Source organism: Ranitomeya variabilis, chromosome 3 (genome assembly GCF_051348905.1).
Source record: "Ranitomeya variabilis isolate aRanVar5 chromosome 3, aRanVar5.hap1, whole genome shotgun sequence".
Lineage (NCBI taxonomy): Eukaryota > Metazoa > Chordata > Amphibia > Anura > Dendrobatidae > Ranitomeya > Ranitomeya variabilis.
In genome coordinates this window covers 773808600-773830408 of record NC_135234.1, presented here as the reverse complement: position 1 = coordinate 773830408, position 21809 = coordinate 773808600, and the positions used below count along the sequence as shown (strand labels likewise).

General features: G+C 48.8%; 1 protein-coding gene across 1 annotated transcript in view; it reads left to right on the top strand.

Moving 5' to 3' along the window:
- The window catches only part of PDE2A (phosphodiesterase 2A), an 835594-nt gene that overhangs the window by 688531 nt on the left and 125254 nt on the right, over window positions 1-21809 (top strand). Inside the window, exon 10 of the mRNA XM_077298849.1 lies at window positions 580-654. Within this exon, the coding sequence (XP_077154964.1) occupies window positions 580-654 (75 nt within the window). The remainder of the gene's footprint in view (window positions 1-579; window positions 655-21809) is intronic.

Below are 21809 nucleotides of genomic sequence, written 5' to 3'. Positions count from 1 at the left end.
TCGCTAGGACCGGGGTACAATGTATATACCCATTCAGGCAACAGCTGCAGCAGATTAATTGAGTCTGTGTTTTCTGTTTCTTGATAATTGGATCAAATATCTTAAAGTGATAGCAGTGCCGGGTGCGTTACATAATGGACCCCACTGGCTCTAGTAGGGTTTCTTCACGTCTCCGTTATGTGACCGAGGTAGAATTTCTATCATTTAGAATTTTTATTTAGAACCAGAAACTTCCCAATGGCATTTTGCTATTTTTACACCCTTCTCTATAGAGTGTGGACAGTGGCCTTTGGTCCCGTTGAGCCTCTTTTGTTCCCGTCTCGCTCCTCTTTGATGGATTCGTTTCTTGGCCTTTTTCCTTTCTCTTTAGCTCTTTGTTTTCTTCCTGATTCCCTGCTGCTCGGGGTTTTTATTTTCCTTTACATTGTTTGTGTCCCAGCTTCTTTCCGCACTGTTGTATTCACCAGTGATCACCTGCAGATGGCCAACTGAATGTCCATCATTGAAATACATGGTTTTTATCTGAAAAAGTTCTGACTTCTTTTCTTTGACTTTTCAATTCTTTCTTATCTCTTTCAGCTGGAAGAGCAGACACAGTCCCCGAGTTGCTGCCTCCTCCTGGTATCTGAGGACAGTCACCAGCTCTTCTGTCAGGTGAGTTCTTCCTGGGGAGCGACACTTCAATGGATGACTAATCAGTACAAAACTAATACCTAGACTGGAAATCTGAAGACCCTTCCTTCCTCATCTCTTCTTTTTCTCAGACTCCTCCTTCTTTTTTTTCTTCTGTGTGTCAGAACCCTCTTTCTTCATCCCTTCTTTTTCTTCTTTATCCCTTCTTTTTCTCAGACTCCTCCTTCTTTTTCTCTTCTGTGTCTCAGACCCCTCCTTCCTCATCTCTTCCATGTGTCAGAACCCCTCCTTCTTTATCCCTTCTTTTTCTTCTTTATCCCTTCTTTTTCTCAGACTCCTCCTTCTTTTTCTCTTCTGTGTCTCAGACCCCTCCTTCCTCATCTCTTCCATGTGTCAGAACCCCTCCTTCTTTATCCCTTCTTTTTCTTCTTCATCCCTACTTTTTCTCAGACCCCCTCCTTCCTCATCTCTACCATGTGTCAGACCCCTCCTTCTTTATCCCTTCTTTTTCTTCTTCATCCCTTCTTTTTCTCAGACCCCTCCTTCCTCATCTCTACCATGTGTCAGACCCCTCCTTCTTTATCCCTTCTTTCTCTTCTTCATGCCTTCTTTTTCTCAGACCCCTCCTTCCTCATCTCTACCATGTGTCATACCCCTTCTTTGTCAGACCCCTCCTTCTTTATCCCTTTTTCTTCTTCATCCCTTCTTTTTCTCAGACTCCTCTTTCTTTTTCTCTTCTGTGTCCCAGACCCCTCCTTCCTCATCTCTTCCATGTGTCAGAACCCCTCCTTCTTTATCCCTTCTTTTTCTTCTTCATCCCTACTTTTTCTCAGACCCCTCCTTCCTCATCTCTACCATGTGTCAGACCCTTCCTTCTTTATCCCTTCTTTCTCTTCTTCATGCCTTCTTTTTCTCAGACCCCTCCTTCCTCATCTCTACCATGTGTCAGACCCCTCCTTCTTTATCCCTTCTTTCTCTTCTTGATGCCTTCTTTTTCTCAGACCCCTCCTTCCTCATCTCTACCATGTGTCAGACCCCTTCTCTTTGTCAGACCTCTCCTTCTTTATCCCTTCTTTTTCTCAGACTCCTCATTCTTTTTCTCTTCTGTGTCTCAGACCCCTCCTTCCTCATCTCTTCCATGTGTCAGAACCCCTCCTTCTTTATCCCTTCTTTTTCTTCTTCATCCCTACTTTTTCTCAGACCCCCTCCTTCCTCATCTCTACCATGTGTCAGACCCCTCCTTCTTTATCCCTTCTTTTTCTTCTTCATCCCTTCTTTTTCTCAGACCCCTCCTTCCTCATCTCTACCATGTGTCAGACCCCTCCTTCTTTATCCCTTCTTTCTCTTCTTCATGCCTTCTTTTTCTCAGACCCCTCCTTCCTCATCTCTACCATGTGTCATACCCCTTCTTTGTCAGACCCCTCCTTCTTTATCCCTTTTTCTTCTTCATCCCTTCTTTTTCTCAGACTCCTCTTTCTTTTTCTCTTCTGTGTCCCAGACCCCTCCTTCCTCATCTCTTCCATGTGTCAGAACCCCTCCTTCTTTATCCCTTCTTTTTCTTCTTCATCCCTACTTTTTCTCAGACCCCTCCTTCCTCATCTCTACCATGTGTCAGACCCCTCCTTCTTTATCCCTTCTTTCTCTTCTTCATGCCTTCTTTTTCTCAGACCCCTCCTTCCTCATCTCTACCATGTGTCAGACCCCTCCTTCTTTATCCCTTCTTTCTCTTCTTGATGCCTTCTTTTTCTCAGACCCCTCCTTCCTCATCTCTACCATGTGTCAGACCCCTTCTCTTTGTCAGACCTCTCCTTCTTTATCCCTTCTTTTTCTCAGACTCCTCATTCTTTTTCACTTCTGTGTCTCAGACCCCTCCTTCCTCATCTCTTCCATGTGTCAGAACCCCTCCTTCTTTATCCCTTCTTTTTCTTCTTCATCCCTACTTTTTCTCAGACCCCTCCTTCCTCATCTCTACCATGTGTCAGAACCCCTCCTTCTTTATCCCTTCTTTTTCTTCTTTATCCCTTCTTTTTCTCAGACTCCTCCTTCTTTTTCTCTTGTGTCTTAGACCCCTCCTTCCTCATCTCTACCATGTGTCTGACCCCTCCTTCTTTATCCCTTCTTTTTCTTCTTTATCCCTTCTTTTTCTCAGACTCCTCCTTCTTTTTCTCTTGTGTCTTAGACCCCTCCTTCCTCATCTCTACCATGTGTCAGACCCCTCCTTCTTTATCCCTTCTTTTTCTTCATCCCTTCTTTTTCTCAGACTCCTTCTTTTTCTCTTGTGTCTCAGACTCCTCCTTCCTCATCTCTTCCATGTGTCAGACCCCTCCTTCTTTATCCCTTCTTTTCCTTCTTTATCCCTTCTCTTTCTCAGACTCCTCCTTTTTCTCTTGTGTCTCAGACCCCTCCTTCCTCATCTCTACCATGTGTCAGACCCCTCCTTCTTTATCCCTTCTTTTTCTTCTTTATCCCTTCTTTTTCTCAGACTCCTCCTTCTTTTTCTCTTCTGTGTCTCAGACTCCTCCTTCCTCATCTCTTCCATGTGTCAGACCCCTCCTTCTTTATCCCTTCTTTTTCTTCTTCATCCCTTCTTTTTCTCAGACTCCTCCTTCCTCATCTCTTCCATGTGTCAGAACCCCTCCTTCTTTATCCCTTCTTTTTCTTCTTCATCCCTTCTTTTTCTCAGACCCCTCCTTCCTCATCTCTTCCATGTGTCAGAACCCCTCCTTCTTTATCCCTTCTTTTTCTTCTTCATCCCTTCTTAGACCCCTCCTTCCTCATCTCTACCATGTGTCAGACCCCTCCTTCCTCATCTCTACCATGTGTCAGAACCCCTCCTTCTTTATCCCTTCTTTTTCTTCTTTATCCCTTCTTTTTCTCAGACTCCTCCTTCTTTTTCTCTTGTGTCTTAGACCCCTCCTTCCTCATCTCTACCATGTGTCTGACCCCTCCTTCTTTATCCCTTCTTTTTCTTCTTTATCCCTTCTTTTTCTCAGACTCCTCCTTCTTTTTCTCTTGTGTCTTAGACCCCTCCTTCCTCATCTCTACCATGTGTCAGACCCCTCCTTCTTTATCCCTTCTTTTCCTTCTTTATCCCTTCTCTTTCTCAGACTCCTCCTTTTTCTCTTGTGTCTCAGACCCCTCCTTCCTCATCTCTACCATGTGTCAGACCCCTCCTTCTTTATCCCTTCTTTTTCTTCTTTATCCCTTCTTTTTCTCAGACTCCTCCTTCTTTTTCTCTTCTGTGTCTCAAACTCCTCCTTCCTCATCTCTTCCATGTGTCAGACCCCTCCTTCTTTATCCCTTCTTTTTCTTCTTCATCCCTTCTTTTTCTCAGACTCCTCCTTCCTCATCTATACTATGTGTCAGAACCCCTCCTTCTTTATCCCTTCTTTTTCTTCTTCATCCCTTCTTTTTCTCAGACCCCTCCTTCCTCATCTCTTCCATGTGTCAGAACCCCTCCTTCTTTATCCCTTCTTTTTCTTCTTCATCCCTTCTTAGACCCCTCCTTCCTCATCTCTACCATGTGTCAGACCCCTCCTTCCTCATCTCTACCATGTGTCAGACCCCTCCTTCTTTATCCCTTCTTTTTCTTCTTCATCCCTTCTTTTTCTCAGACCCCTCCTTTTTTTTCTCTTCTGTGTCTCAGACCCCTCCTTCCTCATCTCTACCATGTGCCAGGCCCCTCCTTCTTTATCCCTTCTTTTTCTTCTTTATCCCTTCTTTTTCGTCTTCATCCCTTCTTTTTCTCAGACCCCTCCTTCCTCATCTCTACCATGTGTCAGACCCCTCCTTCTTTATCCCTTCTTTTTCTTCTTCATCCCTTCTTTTTCTCAGACCCCTCCTTTTTTTTCTCTTCTGTGTCTCAGACCCCTCCTTCCTCATCTCTACCATGTGTCAGACCCATCCTTCTTTATCCCTTCTTTTTCTTCTTAATTCCTTCTTTTTCTCAGACTCCTCCTTCTTTTTCTCTTCTGTGTCTCAGACCCCTCCTTCCTCATCTCTACCATGTGTCAGGTCCCTCCTTCTTTATCCCTTCTCTTTCTTCTTCATCCCTTCTTTTTCTCAGACCCCTCCTTCCTCATCTCTTCCATGTGTCAGGTCCCTCCTTCTTTATCCCTTCTCTTTCTTCTTCATCCCTTCTTTTTCTCAGACCCTTCCTTCCTCATCTCTACCATGTGTCAGACCCCTCCTTCTTTATCCCTTCTTTTTCTTCTTCATCCCTTCTTTTTCTCAGACCCCTCCTTCCTCATCTCTACCATGTGTCAGGCCCCTCCTTCTTTATCCCTTCTTTTTCTTCTTTATCCCTTCTTTTTCTTCTTCATCCCTTCTTTTTCTTCTTCATCCCTTCTTTTTCTTCTTCATCCCTTCTTTTTCTCAGACCCCTCCTTCCTCATCTCTACCATGTGCCAGGCCCCTCCTTCTTTATCCCTTCTTTTTCTTCTTTATCCCTTCTTTTTCGTCTTCATCCCTTCTTTTTCTCAGACCCCTCCTTCCTCATCTCTACCATGTGTCAGACCCCTCCTTCTTTATCCCTTCTTTTTCTTCTTCATCCCTTCTTTTTCTCAGACCCCTCCTTTTTTTTCTCTTCTGTGTCTCAGACCCCTCCTTCCTCATCTCTACCATGTGTCAGACCCATCCTTCTTTATCCCTTCTTTTTCTTCTTAATTCCTTCTTTTTCTCAGACTCCTCCTTCTTTTTCTCTTCTGTGTCTCAGACCCCTCCTTCCTCATCTCTACCATGTGTCAGGTCCCTCCTTCTTTATCCCTTCTCTTTCTTCTTCATCCCTTCTTTTTCTCAGACCCCTCCTTCCTCATCTCTTCCATGTGTCAGGTCCCTCCTTCTTTATCCCTTCTCTTTCTTCTTCATCCCTTCTTTTTCTCAGACCCTTCCTTCCTCATCTCTACCATGTGTCAGACCCCTCCTTCTTTATCCCTTCTTTTTCTTCTTCATCCCTTCTTTTTCTCAGACCCCTCCTTCCTCATCTCTACCATGTGTCAGGCCCCTCCTTCTTTATCCCTTCTTTTTCTTCTTTATCCCTTCTTTTTCTTCTTCATCCCTTCTTTTTCTTCTTCATCCCTTCTTTTTCTTCTTCATCCCTTCTTTTTCTCAGACCCCTCCTTCCTCATCTCTACCATGTGCCAGGCCCCTCCTTCTTTATCCCTTCTTTTTCTTCTTTATCCCTTCTTTTTCGTCTTCATCCCTTCTTTTTCTCAGACCCCTCCTTCCTCATCTCTACCATGTGTCAGACCCCTCCTTCTTTATCCCTTCTTTTTCTTCTTCATCCCTTCTTTTTCTCAGACCCCTCCTTTTTTTTCTCTTCTGTGTCTCAGACCCCTCCTTCCTCATCTCTACCATGTGTCAGACCCATCCTTCTTTATCCCTTCTTTTTCTTCTTAATTCCTTCTTTTTCTCAGACTCCTCCTTCTTTTTCTCTTCTGTGTCTCAGACCCCTCCTTCCTCATCTCTACCATGTGTCAGGTCCCTCCTTCTTTATCCCTTCTCTTTCTTCTTCATCCCTTCTTTTTCTCAGACCCCTCCTTCCTCATCTCTTCCATGTGTCAGGTCCCTCCTTCTTTATCCCTTCTCTTCTTTATCCCTTCTTTTTCTCAGACCCTTCCTTCCTCATCTCTACCATGTGTCAGACTCCTCCTTCTTTATCCCTTCTTTTTCTCAGACCCCTCCTTCCTCATCTCTACCATGTGTCAGGCCCCTCCTTCTTTATCCCTTCTTTTTCTTCTTCATCCCTTCTTTTTCTTCTTCATCCCTTCTTTTTCTCAGACCCCTCCTTCCTCATCTCTACCATGTGTCAGACCCCTCCTTCTGTGTCCCTTCTCTTTCTTCTTTATCCCTTCTTTTTCTCAGACCCCTCCTTCCTCATCTCTTCCATGTGTCAGGTCCCTCCTTCTTTATCCCTTCTCTTTCTTCTTCATCCCTTCTTTTTCTCAGACCCCTCCTTCCTCATCTCTACCATGTGTCAGACCCCTCCTTCTGTGTCCCTGCAGGAAATCCTTGTAGCCTTAATGACCTACCTTTCCACTACTAGAGCCTTGTACTTCCTGCAGCATAGTCACCTTTATCATCTTTATTTTAGGATTTGTCTTCGTCATTTCAATACATAGAAACATTTGACATTTTTCTGAATTGTTTCCATTGTTTTAGTGTCGCTTTTTGCTTATTAAATGTTTAATTTTCAATGCGAGCCAAATGAAAGCCTGGACATGTCTGATCTGAGGGTGATTAACGCCCCGGCCACATGTGACAGGTCCTGCGGATCATTATTCCCGGCATGGTGCTCAGATTTGATGTGAAATTGATGTCCAGAGCGGCGCGATCTTTAATCTCCTCCTGATAAAAGGTTAGACAGCGGAACACTCATCCGGGGAATCAATCTGCTGCTGTCGGCGGCCAACAATTAACTTCACACATCAGTCAGTAGCGCTGACACTTGTCACTCCTCGGACAGAAGCTCCGGCCGTGTGACTTTATGCCGGTGACTGTGGCAGCGCTCTCCTCTCCACATCTTGGACACTTTCATGTTTTATTATGTCATTTTATTCGATTACAATGGATTTTTAAAATTGTGACAAAAGGGGTTTCTCCATAATTTCTTCAAGTTCTTCTCATATTTACCTCCTGGATCGCCGCCAAGCTATTTCGTCACATGACATTGTGATATTACATGACCGCTGCAGTCGATCAGTGGTCACTGATTGCCTGCAGTGTTTGGTATTTAGGACATCTGCCTTATGGATGGGTTTGTCGATCTCTGCACAACTTTTTTTGAGCGCCCCCCGTTGTGCTAAATATAATAAAGCAATATATACGGTACTGACTGCCTGCAGCGGCTGCGCACTGAGCTCTGTATCTCCCGGTGATCTCATTGTTTATGTCACATGAGCGCTGCAGCCCATCAGTGGTTGCCGATGGGCTGCAGCGCTCACCAGGTGGCAGCAGTGGTGTGGGAGCCGGTGCGGGGGGTAAATATGCTTTTTTCTTATTTTATTAAGCACCTCGGGGGGGATGCACAAGAGACTGCACGGTAGTGGACAATCCCTTGAAACGCTGCAGCCGCTCATTGGCTGCAGCGCCGCCGCTATGTATAGCACAAGCAATCGGACGATCGCAGCTTCAAGTTCCCTAATCGGACTATTAAATACAGTAAAAAGGGAGACAAAAAAGTTTTTTTCAAAAATTGCTGTCGTGGGCAGTTTGTGGTGGTCTGGGGGGAGCGGAAGAGGTTAATATACTATATCCCTGGAGCCTTCTAATTTATTTATTTAGTTTAGTGATTTTTAAGATAAAAAGTTTGTACAAAATTGGTTCCATAAACATTGCCACCCCTGTTCATAGGTTCCATCTGGAGTGAATGGGAAAGAGCGGCAGTATCAGACAGAACCTGTGGACAGGAGTGGCGCTATTTTAAGAACATCTCTATGTAACTCTATCATCCCGTGCAGTGTTGGATGGAGAAGGGGCCATCGAGGTGCTCCAGGGCAGGAAATGTTCATGTCATTTATTCTGAATATTCCCAGAATAACTTGAAAGGATCAGATCTCCAAATCTCCCCAATTATCATCACAAGTAAAACGTTACGTCCTGCGGCCGCCAGCAGGGGGAGCTCAATGTATACAGATTTGTATGGTGACAATTTACCTTAGAAATAAATAAACCAGTGAGCTCCCCCTAGTGGTGCCAGGAGGAAATGCTGCATTTTACTCTATCCTTTAATGTTTCTCCTGAAGTGTTCAGGGTGGGTATGCGGTTTCTGACACTTCACTTAATGGGGTTGTCCACTACCTGGATATTAATGGCATTAAACATGTAAAGCGCCATGGAATAAATGGCGCTATAATAATAAATAATAATAATTTCCTTAGACTAGGTCATCAACATCAGATCGGTGGGAGTCCAACAACTGGCACCTCGGCTGATACGGTATTTGCACAGGCACCTGGATATATACAGTGTATGATCCTGAATCGCACAGCTCCGTACACCCTATAGTGGTCGATATCGGTACTGCAGCTCGGCTCCTATTGAAGTGAAGGTGATCTGAGCTGCAGTACCGAGATCAGCCACTACTCGGCGTACGGAGCTCAACATGCGATCAGTGGAGGTGTGGGATGTCCGATCCCCACCATTCTTATATTGATGATTTATTCAGCAATATCTAAGTAGAAGACGGCCCCTTTAATGCCTTCATGACACATGACATACATTGATGTCATATGTCCTGTCCCTGCCTTTGATATTGATGGGAAAAAAAAAAGTTATGACTCTTGGAAGAAGGGGAATAAAAAATGGAAAAACTGCAAATCATGAAGGGGTTAACTGTACTGGTACAACTAATGAGCCTGTACATGGCCACTTTCTCCTATAAGGGGCGCGTGCTGCCCTCCTGCCATGGGTAAGGGGGTATGATGCTGTGACCCTGATGGTTTCCGTTACCCCCTCCCCCGCATTCTCTGTTATTTTAGGAGACTCGTTGAAATCCTCCCTAATTTTATTCTCCATCGAGGACTCAAGGGCTAATCAGACCCTCATTAAAGGCTCCTTGTGTTGCTGGCGCGATGCCACTTGTCAGACGGCGATGAAGTGGCGCGCGGCCGCAGATGGTGGGAGCTGGTTGTCTCCGTCTGGTGGAACGTGCCGGGCGGCATTGTCTCACTATGGCACATAACTAACAATCGCTCCTCCTGCACCTGCTTGTTTTCATCCTCACTGGGTGGGAGGGACGGAAACAAGCCTGTGCAGAGCAGAGAGGCAGCGCACTGTACGGCAGACGCACGTATCAGATCTGGAGCGTCGCCGTTATTTATACGTGATACATAATATCCATTTATCGTCAGCTCTTTCGTTTCTCTAAATGTCAGGCTTTGAAATTTTGCCTTTGGAACCATAAGCCACATAATATTTCTTCTCTTTCTGACTTTATTTGCGCGACTTGAAACGTTCGCCCTCTGGGACGTCGCAGAAAAATTCATTTTGATGTTGCGTGAAGTGTTGATAGCGGCGTTAGACGCCGGAGATCTGAGGAGGAGAGGTCAGCCGGCTGTGATCGCTCCGCGCAGCGCGCGTCGCGGCAGTTACATACTGCCGGCCCGGAGCCATGATCATCTTCATGGAGGAGCCGCATCTTCAGGAAACTGACGCTTCATTCTGGGAGACGAGAAATAAGGAGGAGAAATCTGAGCAGTTCTTACTTTTCTACCAAACATAGACACAGGGCGGACATAGCATTGGTGTAACCTGTGCAGCCGCACGGGGGCCCAAGAGGTGAAGGGGCCACTACCCCAAAAGGTCCACATGATGTCCTTGCACATGGGCCATCTTCTGTCCCAATCCGCCCCGCAGGGATGGACAGATTTTAGCGCTGACAATCAGTGCAGTTAGCGATATTTGGCCTCTTCTAGGCGGCCCCCCCGTCTGCCACCTCAGTTGTGGAAAGGGTTTACCATCATGTCTTCACCATCATGTCTTCACCATCGATCACATAGGGAGATGGTGCAGTTACATAGATGATTCCGAAAAGTGAGCAGGATGGAGACACAAATGGAGAAGAAGGCCCAGGAGAGGCAGCAGGCTGTGCACGGCGGGCAGCGGCATGTAGCATGTCGTGGGCAGTGGATAAATCCAGATCCTGCAGGGAGGGGCAGAAATGAACATGGGGGGGATATATTATTAGAGAAGGAGCTAATAAAAGAACAAGCCCAGGAGAGGCAGCAGATGGTGCACAGTGCAGCAGCATGTCACAAGCAGGAGGTAAAATCCAGAAAGAAGCAATGAAATGAGGGGAAAGGCCCAGGAGAAGCAGCAGACAGTGCAGCCGCATGTCACAGGCAGGAGGAAAAATCCAGAAAGAAGCAATGAAATGAGGGGAAAGGCCCAGGAGAGGCAGCAGACAGTGCACAGTGCAGCCGCATGTCACAGGCAGGAGGTAAAATCCAGAAAGAAGCAATGAAATGAGGGGAAAGGCCCAGGAGAAGCAGCAGACAGTGCAGCCGCATGTCACAGGCAGGAGGTAAAATCCAGAAAGAAGCAATGAAATGAGGGGAAAGGCCCAGGAGAGGCAGCAGACAGTGCACAGTGCAGCCGCATGTCACAGGCAGGAGGTAAAATCCAGAAAGAAGCAATGAAATGAGGGGAAAGGCCCAGGAGAGGCAGCAGACAGTGCACAGTGCAGCAGCATGTCACAGGCAGGAGGTAACATCCAGAAAGAAGCAATGAAATGAGGGGGAAGGCCCAGGAGAGGCAGCAGACAGTGCACAGTGCAGCAGCATGTCACAGGCAGGAGGTAAAATCCAGAAAGAAGCAATGAAATGAGGGGAAAGGCCCAGGAGAGGCAGCAGACAGTGCACAGTGCAGCAGCATGTCACAGGCAGGAGGTAAAATCCAGAAAGAAGCAATGAAATGAGGGGAAAGGCCCAGGAGAGGCAGCAGACAGTGCACAGTGCAGCAGCATGTCACAAGCAGGAGGTAAAATCCAGAAAGAAGCAATGAAATGAGGGGAAAGGCCCAGGAGAGGCAGCAGACAGTGCACAGTGCAGCAGCATGTCACAAGCAGGAGGTAAAATCCAGAAAGAAGCAGTGAAATGAGGGGAAAGGCCCAGGAGAGGCAGCAGACAGTGCACAGTGCAGCAGCATGTCACAAGCAGGAGGTAAAATCCAGATAGAAGCAATGAAATGAGGGGAAAGGCCCAGGAGAGGCATCAGACAGTGCACAGTGCAGCAGCATGTCACAGGCAGGAGGTAAAATCCAGAAAGAAGCAATGTAATGAGGGGAAAAGCCCAGGAGAGGCAGCAGACAGTGCACAGTGCAGCAGCATGTCACAAGCAGGAGGTAAAATCCAGATAGAAGCAATGAAATGAGGAGAAAGGCCCAGTAGAGGCATCAGACAGTGCACAGTGCAGCAGCATGTCACAGGCAGGAGGTAAAATCCAAAATCCAGAAAGAAGCAATGAAATGAGGGGAAAGGCCCAGGAGAGGCAGCAGACAGTGCACAGTGCAGCAGCATGTCACAAGCAGGAGGTAAAATCCAGATAAAAGCAATGAAATGAGGGGAAAGGCCCAGTAGAGGCATCAGACAGTGCAGCAGCATGTCACAAGCAGCAGGTAAAATCCAGAAAGAAGCAATGAAATGAGGGGAAAGGCCCAGGAGAGGCATCAGACAGTGCACAGTGCAGCAGCATGTCACAAGCAGGAGGTAAAATCCAGATAGAAGCAATGAAATGAGGGGAAAGGCCCAGGAGAGGCATCAGACAGTGCACAGTGCAGCAGCATGTCACAAGCAGGAGGTAAAATCCAGAAAGAAGCAATGAAATGAGGGGAAAGGCCCAGGAGAGGCATCAGACAGTGCACAGTGCAGCAGCATGTCACAAGCAGGAGGTAAAATCCAGAAAGAAGCAATGAAATGAGGGGAAAAGCCCAGGAGAGGCAGCAGACAGTGCACAGTGCAGCAGCATGTCACAAGCAGGAGGTAAAATCCAGAAAGAAGCAATGAAATGAGGGGAAAGGCCCAGGAGAGGCAGCAGACAGTGCACAGTGCAGCAGCATGTCACAAGCAGGAGGTAAAATCCAGATAGAAGCAATGAAATGAGGGGAAAGGCCCAGGAGAGGCATCAGACAGTGCACAGTGCAGCAGCATGTCACAAGCAGGAGGTAAAATCCAGAAAGAAGCAATGAAATGAGGGGAAAAGCCCAGGAGAGGCAGCAGACAGTGCACAGTGCAGCAGCATGTCACAAGCAGGAGGTAAAATCCAGAAAGAAGCAATGAAATGAGGGGAAAGGCCCAGGAGAGGCAGCAGACAGTGCACAGTGCAGCAGCATGTCACAAGCAGGAGGTAAAATCCGGATAGAAGCAATGAAATGAGGGGAAAGGCCCAGGAGAGGCATCAGACAGTGCACAGTGCAGCAGCATGTCACAAGCAGGAGGTAAAATCCAGAAAGAAGCAATGAAATGAGGGGAAAAGCCCAGGAGAGGCAGCAGACAGTGCACAGTGCAGCAGCATGTCACAAGCAGGAGGTAAAATCCAGAAAGAAGCAATGAAATGAGGGGAAAGGCCCAGGAGAGGCATCAGACAGTGCACAGTGCAGCAGCATGTCACAGGCAGGAGGTAAAATCCAGAAAGAAGCAATGAAATGAGGGGAAAGGCCCAGGAGAGGCAGCAGACAGTGCACAGTGCAGCAGCATGTCACAGGCAGGAGGTAAAATCCAGAAAGAAGCAATGAAATGAGGGGAAAGGCCCAGGAGAGGCAGCAGACAGTGCACAGTGCAGCAGCATGTCACAAGCAGGAGGTAAAATCCAGATAGAAGCAATGAAATGAGGGGAAAGGCCCAGGAGAGGCATCAGACAGTGCACAGTGCAGCAGCATGTCACAAGCAGGAGGTAAAATCCGGATAGAAGCAATGAAATGAGGGGAAAGGCCCAGGAGAGGCATGAGACAGTGCACAGTGCAGCAGCATGTCACAAGCAGGAGGTAAAATCCAGAAAGAAGCAATGAAATGAGGGGAAAGGCCCAGGAGAGGCAGCAGACAGTGCACAGTGCAGCAGCATGTCACAGGCAGGAGGTAAAATCCAGAAAGAAGCAATGAAATGAGGGGAAAGGCCCAGGAGAGGCAGCAGACAGTGCACAGTGCAGCAGCATGTCACAGGCAGGAGGTAAAATCCAGAAAGAATCAATGAAATGAGGGGAAAGGCCCAGGAGAGGCAGCAGACAGTGCACAGTGTAGCAGCATGTCACAAGCAGGAGGTAAAATCCAGAAAGAAGCAATGAAATGAGGGGAAAGGCCCAGGAGAGGCAGCAGACAGTGCACAGTGCAGCAGCATGTCACAAGCAGGAGGTAAAATCCAGATAGAAGCAATGAAATGAGGGGAAAGGCCCAGGAGAGGCATCAGACAGTGCACAGTGCAGCAGCATGTCACAAGCAGGAGGTAAAATCCGGATAGAAGCAATGAAATGAGGGGAAAGGCCCAGGAGAGGCAGCAGACAATGCACAGTGCAGCAGCATGTCACAGGCAGGAGGTAAAATCCAGAAAGAAGCAATGAAATGAGGGGAAAGGCCCAGGAGAGGCAGCAGACAGTGCACAGTGCAGCAGCATGTCACAGGCAGGAGGTAAAATCCAGAAAGAATCAATGAAATGAGGGGAAAGGCCCAGGAGAGGCAGCAGACAGTGCACAGTGCAGCAGCATGTCACAAGCAGGAGGTAAAATCCAGAAAGAAGCAATGAAATGAGGGGAAAGGCCCAGGAGAGGCAGCAGACAGTGCACAGTGCAGCAGCATGTCACAAGCAGGAGGTAGAATCCAGAAAGAAGCAATGAAATGAGGGGAAAGGCCCATGAGAGGCAGCAGACAGTGCACAGTGCAGCAGCATGTCACAAGCAGGAGGTAAAATCCAGATAGAAGCAATGAAATGAGGGGAAAGGCCCAGGAGAGGCATCAGACAGTGCACAGTGCAGCAGCATGTCACAAGCAGGAGGTAAAATCCGGATAGAAGCAATGAAATGAGGGGAAAGGCCCAGGAGAGGCATCAGACAGTGCACAGTGCAGCACCTTGTCACAAGCAGGAGGTAAAATCCAGAAAGAAGCAATGAAATGAGGGGAAAGGCCCAGGAGAGGCAGCAGACAGTGCACAGTGCAGCAGCATGTCACAGGCAGGAGGTAAAATCCAGAAAGAAGCAATGAAATGAGGGGAAAGGCCCAGGAGAGGCAGCAGACAGTGCACAGTGCAGCAGCATGTCACAGGCAGGAGGTAAAATCCAGAAAGAATCAATGAAATGAGGGGAAAGGCCCAGGAGAGGCAGCAGACAGTGCACAGTGCAGCAGCATGTCACAAGCAGGAGGTAAAATCCAGAAAGAAGCAATGAAATGAGGGGAAAGGCCCAGGAGAGGCAGCAGACAGTGCACAGTGCAGCAGCATGTCACAAGCAGGAGGTAGAATCCAGAAAGAAGCAATGAAATGAGGGGAAAGGCCCAGGAGAGGCAGCAGACAGTGCACAGTGCAGCAGCATGTCACAAGCAGGAGGTAAAATCCAGAAAGAAGCAATGAAATGAGGGGAAAGGCCCAGGAGAGGCAGCAGACAGTGCACAGTGCAGCAGCATGTCACAGGCAGGAGGTAAAATCCAGAAAGAAGCAATGAAATGAGGGGAAAGGCCCAGGAGAGGCAGCAGACAGTGCACAGTGCAGCAGCATGTCACAGGCAGGAGGTAGAATCCAGAAAGAAGCAATGAAATGAGGGGAAAGGCCCAGGAGAGGCAGCAGACAGTGCACAGTGCAGCAGCATGTCACAAGCAGGAGGTAAAATCCAGATAGAAGCAATGAAATGAGGGGAAAGGCCCAGGAGAGGCATCAGACAGTGCACAGTGCAGCAGCATGTCACAAGCAGGAGGTAAAATCCAGAAAGAAGCAATGAAATGAGGGGAAAGGCCCAGGAGAGGCAGCAGACAGTGCACAGTGCAGCAGCATGTCACAGGCAGGAGGTAAAATCCAGAAAGAAGCAATGAAATGAGGGGAAAGGCCCAGGAGAGGCAGCAGACAGTGCACAGTGCAGCAGCATGTCACAGGCAGGAGGTAAAATCCAGAAAGAATCAATGAAATGAGGGGAAAGGCCCAGGAGAGGCAGCAGACAGTGCACAGTGTAGCAGCATGTCACAAGCAGGAGGTAAAATCCAGAAAGAAGCAATGAAATGAGGGGAAAGGCCCAGGAGAGGCAGCAGACAGTGCACAGTGCAGCAGCATGTCACAAGCAGGAGGTAAAATCCAGATAGAAGCAATGAAATGAGGGGAAAGGCCCAGGAGAGGCATCAGACAGTGCACAGTGCAGCAGCATGTCACAAGCAGGAGGTAAAATCCGGATAGAAGCAATGAAATGAGGGGAAAGGCCCAGGAGAGGCAGCAGACAGTGCACAGTGCAGCAGCATGTCACAGGCAGGAGGTAAAATCCAGAAAGAAGCAATGAAATGAGGGGAAAGGCCCAGGAGAGGCAGCAGACAGTGCACAGTGCAGCAGCATGTCACAGGCAGGAGGTAAAATCCAGAAAGAATCAATGAAATGAGGGGAAAGGCCCAGGAGAGGCAGCAGACAGTGCACAGTGCAGCAGCATGTCACAAGCAGGAGGTAAAATCCAGATAGAAGCAATGAAATGAGGGGAAAGGCCCAGGAGAGGCATCAGACAGTGCACAGTGCAGCAGCATGTCACAAGCAGGAGGTAAAATCCAGAAAGAAGCAATGAAATGAGGGGAAAGGCCCAGGAGAGGCAGCAGACAGTGCACAGTGCAGCAGCATGTCACAGGCAGGAGGTAAAATCCAGAAAGAAGCAATGAAATGAGGGGAAAGGCCCAGGAGAGGCAGCAGACAGTGCACAGTGCAGCAGCATGTCACAGGCAGGAGGTAAAATCCAGAAAGAATCAATGAAATGAGGGGAAAGGCCCAGGAGAGGCAGCAGACAGTGCACAGTGTAGCAGCATGTCACAGGCAGGAGGTAAAATCCAGAAAGAAGCAATGAAATTAGGGGAAAGGCCCAGGAGAGGCAGCAGACAGTGCACAGTGCAGCAGCATGTCACAGGCAGGAGGTAAAATCCAGAAAGAATCAATGAAATGAGGGGAAAGGCCCAGGAGAGGCAGCAGACAGTGCACAGTGTAGCAGCATGTCACAAGCAGGAGGTAAAATCCAGAAAGAAGCAATGAAATGAGGGGAAAGGCCCAGGAGAGGCAGCAGACAGTGCACAGTGCAGCAGCATGTCACAAGCAGGAGGTAAAATCCAGATAGAAGCAATGAAATGAGGGGAAAGGCCCAGGAGAGGCATCAGACAGTGCACAGTGCAGCAGCATGTCACAAGCAGGAGGTAAAATCCGGATAGAAGCAATGAAATGAGGGGAAAGGCCCAGGAGAGGCAGCAGACAGTGCACAGTGCAGCAGCATGTCACAGGCAGGAGGTAAAATCCAGAAAGAAGCAATGAAATGAGGGGAAAGGCCCAGGAGAGGCAGCAGACAGTGCACAGTGCAGCAGCATGTCACAGGCAGGAGGTAAAATCCAGAAAGAATCAATGAAATGAGGGGAAAGGCCCAGGAGAGGCAGCAGACAGTGCACAGTGCAGCAGCATGTCACAAGCAGGAGGTAAAATCCAGATAGAAGCAATGAAATGAGGGGAAAGGCCCAGGAGAGGCATCAGACAGTGCACAGTGCAGCAGCATGTCACAAGCAGGAGGTAAAATCCAGAAAGAAGCAATGAAATGAGGGGAAAGGCCCAGGAGAGGCAGCAGACAGTGCACAGTGCAGCAGCATGTCACAGGCAGGAGGTAAAATCCAGAAAGAAGCAATGAAATGAGGGGAAAGGCCCAGGAGAGGCAGCAGACAGTGCACAGTGCAGCAGCATGTCACAGGCAGGAGGTAAAATCCAGAAAGAATCAATGAAATGAGGGGAAAGGCCCAGGAGAGGCAGCAGACAGTGCACAGTGTAGCAGCATGTCACAAGCAGGAGGTAAAATCCAGAAAGAAGCAATGAAATGAGGGGAAAGGCCCAGGAGAGGCATCAGACAGTGCACAGTGCAGCAGCATGTCACAAGCAGGAGGTAAAATCCGGATAGAAGCAATGAAATGAGGGGAAAGGCCCAGGAGAGGCAGCAGACAGTGCACAGTGCAGCAGCATGTCACAGGCAGGAGGTAAAATCCAGAAAGAAGCAATGAAATGAGGGGAAAGGCCCAGGAGAGGCAGCAGACAGTGCACAGTGCAGCAGCATGTCACAGGCAGGAGGTAAAATCCAGAAAGAATCAATGAAATGAGGGGAAAGGCCCAGGAGAGGCAGCAGACAGTGCACAGTGCAGCAGCATGTCACAAGCAGGAGGTAAAATCCAGAAAGAAGCAATGAAATGAGGGGAAAGGCCCAGGAGAGGCAGCAGACAGTGCACAGTGCAGCAGCATGTCACAAGCAGGAGGTAAAATCCAGAAAGAAGCAATGAAATGAGGGGAAAGGCCCATGAGAGGCAGCAGACAGTGCACAGTGCAGCAGCATGTCACAAGCAGGAGGTAAAATCCAGATAGAAGCAATGAAATGAGGGGAAAGGCCCAGGAGAGGCATCAGACAGTGCACAGTGCAGCAGCATGTCACAAGCAGGAGGTAAAATCCGGATAGAAGCAATGAAATGAGGGGAAAGGCCCAGGAGAGGCATCAGACAGTGCACAGTGCAGCACCTTGTCACAAGCAGGAGGTAAAATCCAGAAAGAAGCAATGAAATGAGGGGAAAGGCCCAGGAGAGGCATCAGACAGTGCACAGTGCAGCAGCATGTCACAGGCAGGAGGTAAAATCCAGAAAGAAGCAATGAAATGAGGGGAAAGGCCCAGGAGAGGCAGCAGACAGTGCACAGTGCAGCAGCATGTCACAGGCAGGAGGTAAAATCCAGAAAGAATCAATGAAATGAGGGGAAAGGCCCAGGAGAGGCAGCAGACAGTGCACAGTGCAGCAGCATGTCACAAGCAGGAGGTAAAATCCAGAAAGAAGCAATGAAATGAGGGGAAAGGCCCAGGAGAGGCAGCAGACAGTGCACAGTGCAGCAGCATGTCACAAGCAGGAGGTAAAATCCAGAAAGAAGCAATGAAATGAGGGGAAAGGCCCAGGAGAGGCAGCAGACAGTGCACAGTGCAGCAGCATGTCACAAGCAGGAGGTAAAATCCAGAAAGAAGCAATGAAATGAGGGGAAAGGCCCAGGAGAGGCAGCAGACAGTGCACAGTGCAGCAGCATGTCACAGGCAGGAGGTAAAATCCAGAAAGAAGCAATGAAATGAGGGGAAAGGCCCAGGAGAGGCAGCAGACAGTGCACAGTGCAGCAGCATGTCACAGGCAGGAGGTAGAATCCAGAAAGAAGCAATGAAATGAGGGGAAAGGCCCAGGAGAGGCAGCAGACAGTGCACAGTGCAGCAGCATGTCACAGGCAGGAGGTAAAATCCAGAAAGAAGCAATGAAATGAGGGGAAAGGCCCAGGAGAGGCAGCAGACAGTGCACAGTGCAGCAGCATGTCACAAGCAGGAGGTAAAATCCAGATAGAAGCAATGAAATGAGGGGAAAGGCCCAGGAGAGGCAGCAGACAGTGCACAGTGCAGCAGCATGTCACAAGCAGGAGGTAAAATCCAGATAGAAGCAATGAAATGAGGGGAAAGGCCCAGGAGAGGCAGCAGACAGTGCACAGTGCAGCAGCATGTCACAGGCAGGAGGTAAAATCCAGAAAGAAGCAATGAAATGAGGGGAAAGGCCCAGGAGAGGCAGCAGACAGTGCACAGTGCAGCAGCATGTCACAAGCAGGAGGTAGAATCCAGAAAGAAGCAATGAAATGAGGGGAAAGGCCCATGAGAGGCAGCAGACAGTGCACAGTGCAGCAGCATGTCACAAGCAGGAGGTAAAATCCAGATAGAAGCAATGAAATGAGGGGAAAGGCCCAGGAGAGGCATCAGACAGTGCACAGTGCAGCAGCATGTCACAAGCAGGAGGTAAAATCCGGATAGAAGCAATGAAATGAGGGGAAAGGCCCAGGAGAGGCATCAGACAGTGCACAGTGCAGCACCTTGTCACAAGCAGGAGGTAAAATCCAGAAAGAAGCAATGAAATGAGGGGAAAGGCCCAGGAGAGGCAGCAGACAGTGCACAGTGCAGCAGCATGTCACAGGCAGGAGGTAAAATCCAGAAAGAAGCAATGAAATGAGGGGAAAGGCCCAGGAGAGGCAGCAGACAGTGCACAGTGCAGCAGCATGTCACAGGCAGGAGGTAAAATCCAGAAAGAATCAATGAAATGAGGGGAAAGGCCCAGGAGAGGCAGCAGACAGTGCACAGTGCAGCAGCATGTCACAAGCAGGAGGTAAAATCCAGAAAGAAGCAATGAAATGAGGGGAAAGGCCCAGGAGAGGCAGCAGACAGTGCACAGTGCAGCAGCATGTCACAAGCAGGAGGTAGAATCCAGAAAGAAGCAATGAAATGAGGGGAAAGGCCCAGGAGAGGCAGCAGACAGTGCACAGTGCAGCAGCATGTCACAAGCAGGAGGTAAAATCCAGAAAGAAGCAATGAAATGAGGGGAAAGGCCCAGGAGAGGCAGCAGACAGTGCACAGTGCAGCAGCATGTCACAGGCAGGAGGTAAAATCCAGAAAGAAGCAATGAAATGAGGGGAAAGGCCCAGGAGAGGCAGCAGACAGTGCACAGTGCAGCAGCATGTCACAGGCAGGAGGTAGAATCCAGAAAGAAGCAATGAAATGAGGGGAAAGGCCCAGGAGAGGCAGCAGACAGTGCACAGTGCAGCAGCATGTCACAGACAGGAGGTAAAATCCAGAAAGAAGCAATGAAATGAGGGGAAAGGCCCAGGAGAGGCAGCAGACAGTGCACAGTGCAGCAGCATGTCACAAGCAGGAGGTAAAATCCAGATAGAAGCAATGAAATGAGGGGAAAGGCCCAGGAGAGGCAGCAGACAGTGCACAGTGCAGCAGCATGTCACAAGCAGGAGGTAAAATCCAGATAGAAGCAATGAAATGAGGGGAAAGGCCCAGGAGAGGCAGCAGACAGTGCACAGTGCAGCAGCATGTCACAAGCAGGAGGTAAAATCCAGAAAGAAGCAATGAAATGAGGGGAAAGGCCCAGGAGAGGCAGCAGACAGTGCACAGTGCAGCAGCATGTCACAAGCAGGAGGTAAAATCCAGATAGAAGCAATGAAATGAGGGGAAAGGCCCAGGAGAGGCAGCAGACAGTGCACAGTGCAGCAGCATGTCACAGACAGGAGGTAAAATCCAGAAAGAAGCAATGAAATGAGGGGAAAGGCCCAGGAGAGGCATCAGACAGTGCACAGTGCAGCAGCATGTCACAAGCAGGAGGTAAAATCCAGATAGAAGCAATGAAATGAGGGGAAAGGCCCAGGAGAGGCATCAGACAGTGCACAGTGCAGCAGCATGTCACAAGCAGGAGGTAAAATCCAGAAAGAAGCAATGAAATGAGGGGAAAGGCCCAGGAGAGGCAGCAGACAGTGCACAGTGCAGCAGCATGTCACAAGCAGGAGGTAAAATCCAGATAGAAGCAATGAAATGAGGGGAAAGGCCCAGGAGAGGCAGCAGACAGTGCACAGTGCAGCAGCATGTCACAGACAGGAGGTAAAATCCAGAAAGAAGCAATGAAATGAGGGGAAAGGCCCAGGAGAGGCAGCAGACAGTGCACAGTGCAGCAGCATGTCACAAGCAGGAGGTAAAATCCAGATAGAAGCAATGAAATGAGGGGAAAGGCCCAGGAGAGGCAGCAGACAGTGCACAGTGCAGCAGCATGTCACAAGCAGGAGGTAAAATCCAGATAGAAGCAATGAAATGAGGGGAAAGGCCCAGGAGAGGCAGCAGACAGTGCACAGTGCAGCAGCATGTCACAAGCAGGAGGTAAAATCCAGAAAGAAGCAATGAAATGAGGGGAAAGGCCCAGGAGAGGCAGCAGACAGTGCACAGTGCAGCAGCATGTCACAAGCAGGAGGTAAAATCCAGATAGAAGCAATGAAATGAGGGGAAAGGCCCAGGAGAGGCAGCAGACAGTGCACAGTGCAGCAGCATGTCACAGACAGGAGGTAAAATCCAGAAAGAAGCAATGAAATGAGGGGAAAGGCCCAGGAGAGGCATCAGACAGTGCACAGTGCAGCAGCATGTCACAAGCAGGAGGTAAAATCCAGATAGAAGCAATGAAATGAGGGGAAAGGCCCAGGAGAGGCATCAGACAGTGCACAGTGCAGCAGCATGTCACAGGCAGGAGGTAAAATCCAGAAAGAAGCAATGAAATGAGGGGAAAGGCCCAGGAGAGGCAGCAGACAGTGCACAGTGCAGCAGCATGTCACAGGCAGGAGGTAAAATCCAGAAAGAAGCAATGAAATGAGGGGAAAGGCCCAGGAGAGGCAGCAGACAGTGCACAGTGCAGCAGCATGTCACAGGCAGGAGGTAAAATCCAGAAAGAAGCAATGAAATGAGGGGAAAGGCCCAGGAGAGGCATCAGACAGTGCACAGTGCAGCAGCATGTCACAAGCAGGAGGTAAAATCCAGAAAGAAGCAATGAAATGAGGGGAAAGGCCCAGGAGAGGCATCAGACAGTGCACAGTGCAGCAGCATGTCACAAGCAGGAGGTAAAATCCAGATAGAAGCAATGAAATGAGGGGAAAGGCCCAGGAGAGGCAGC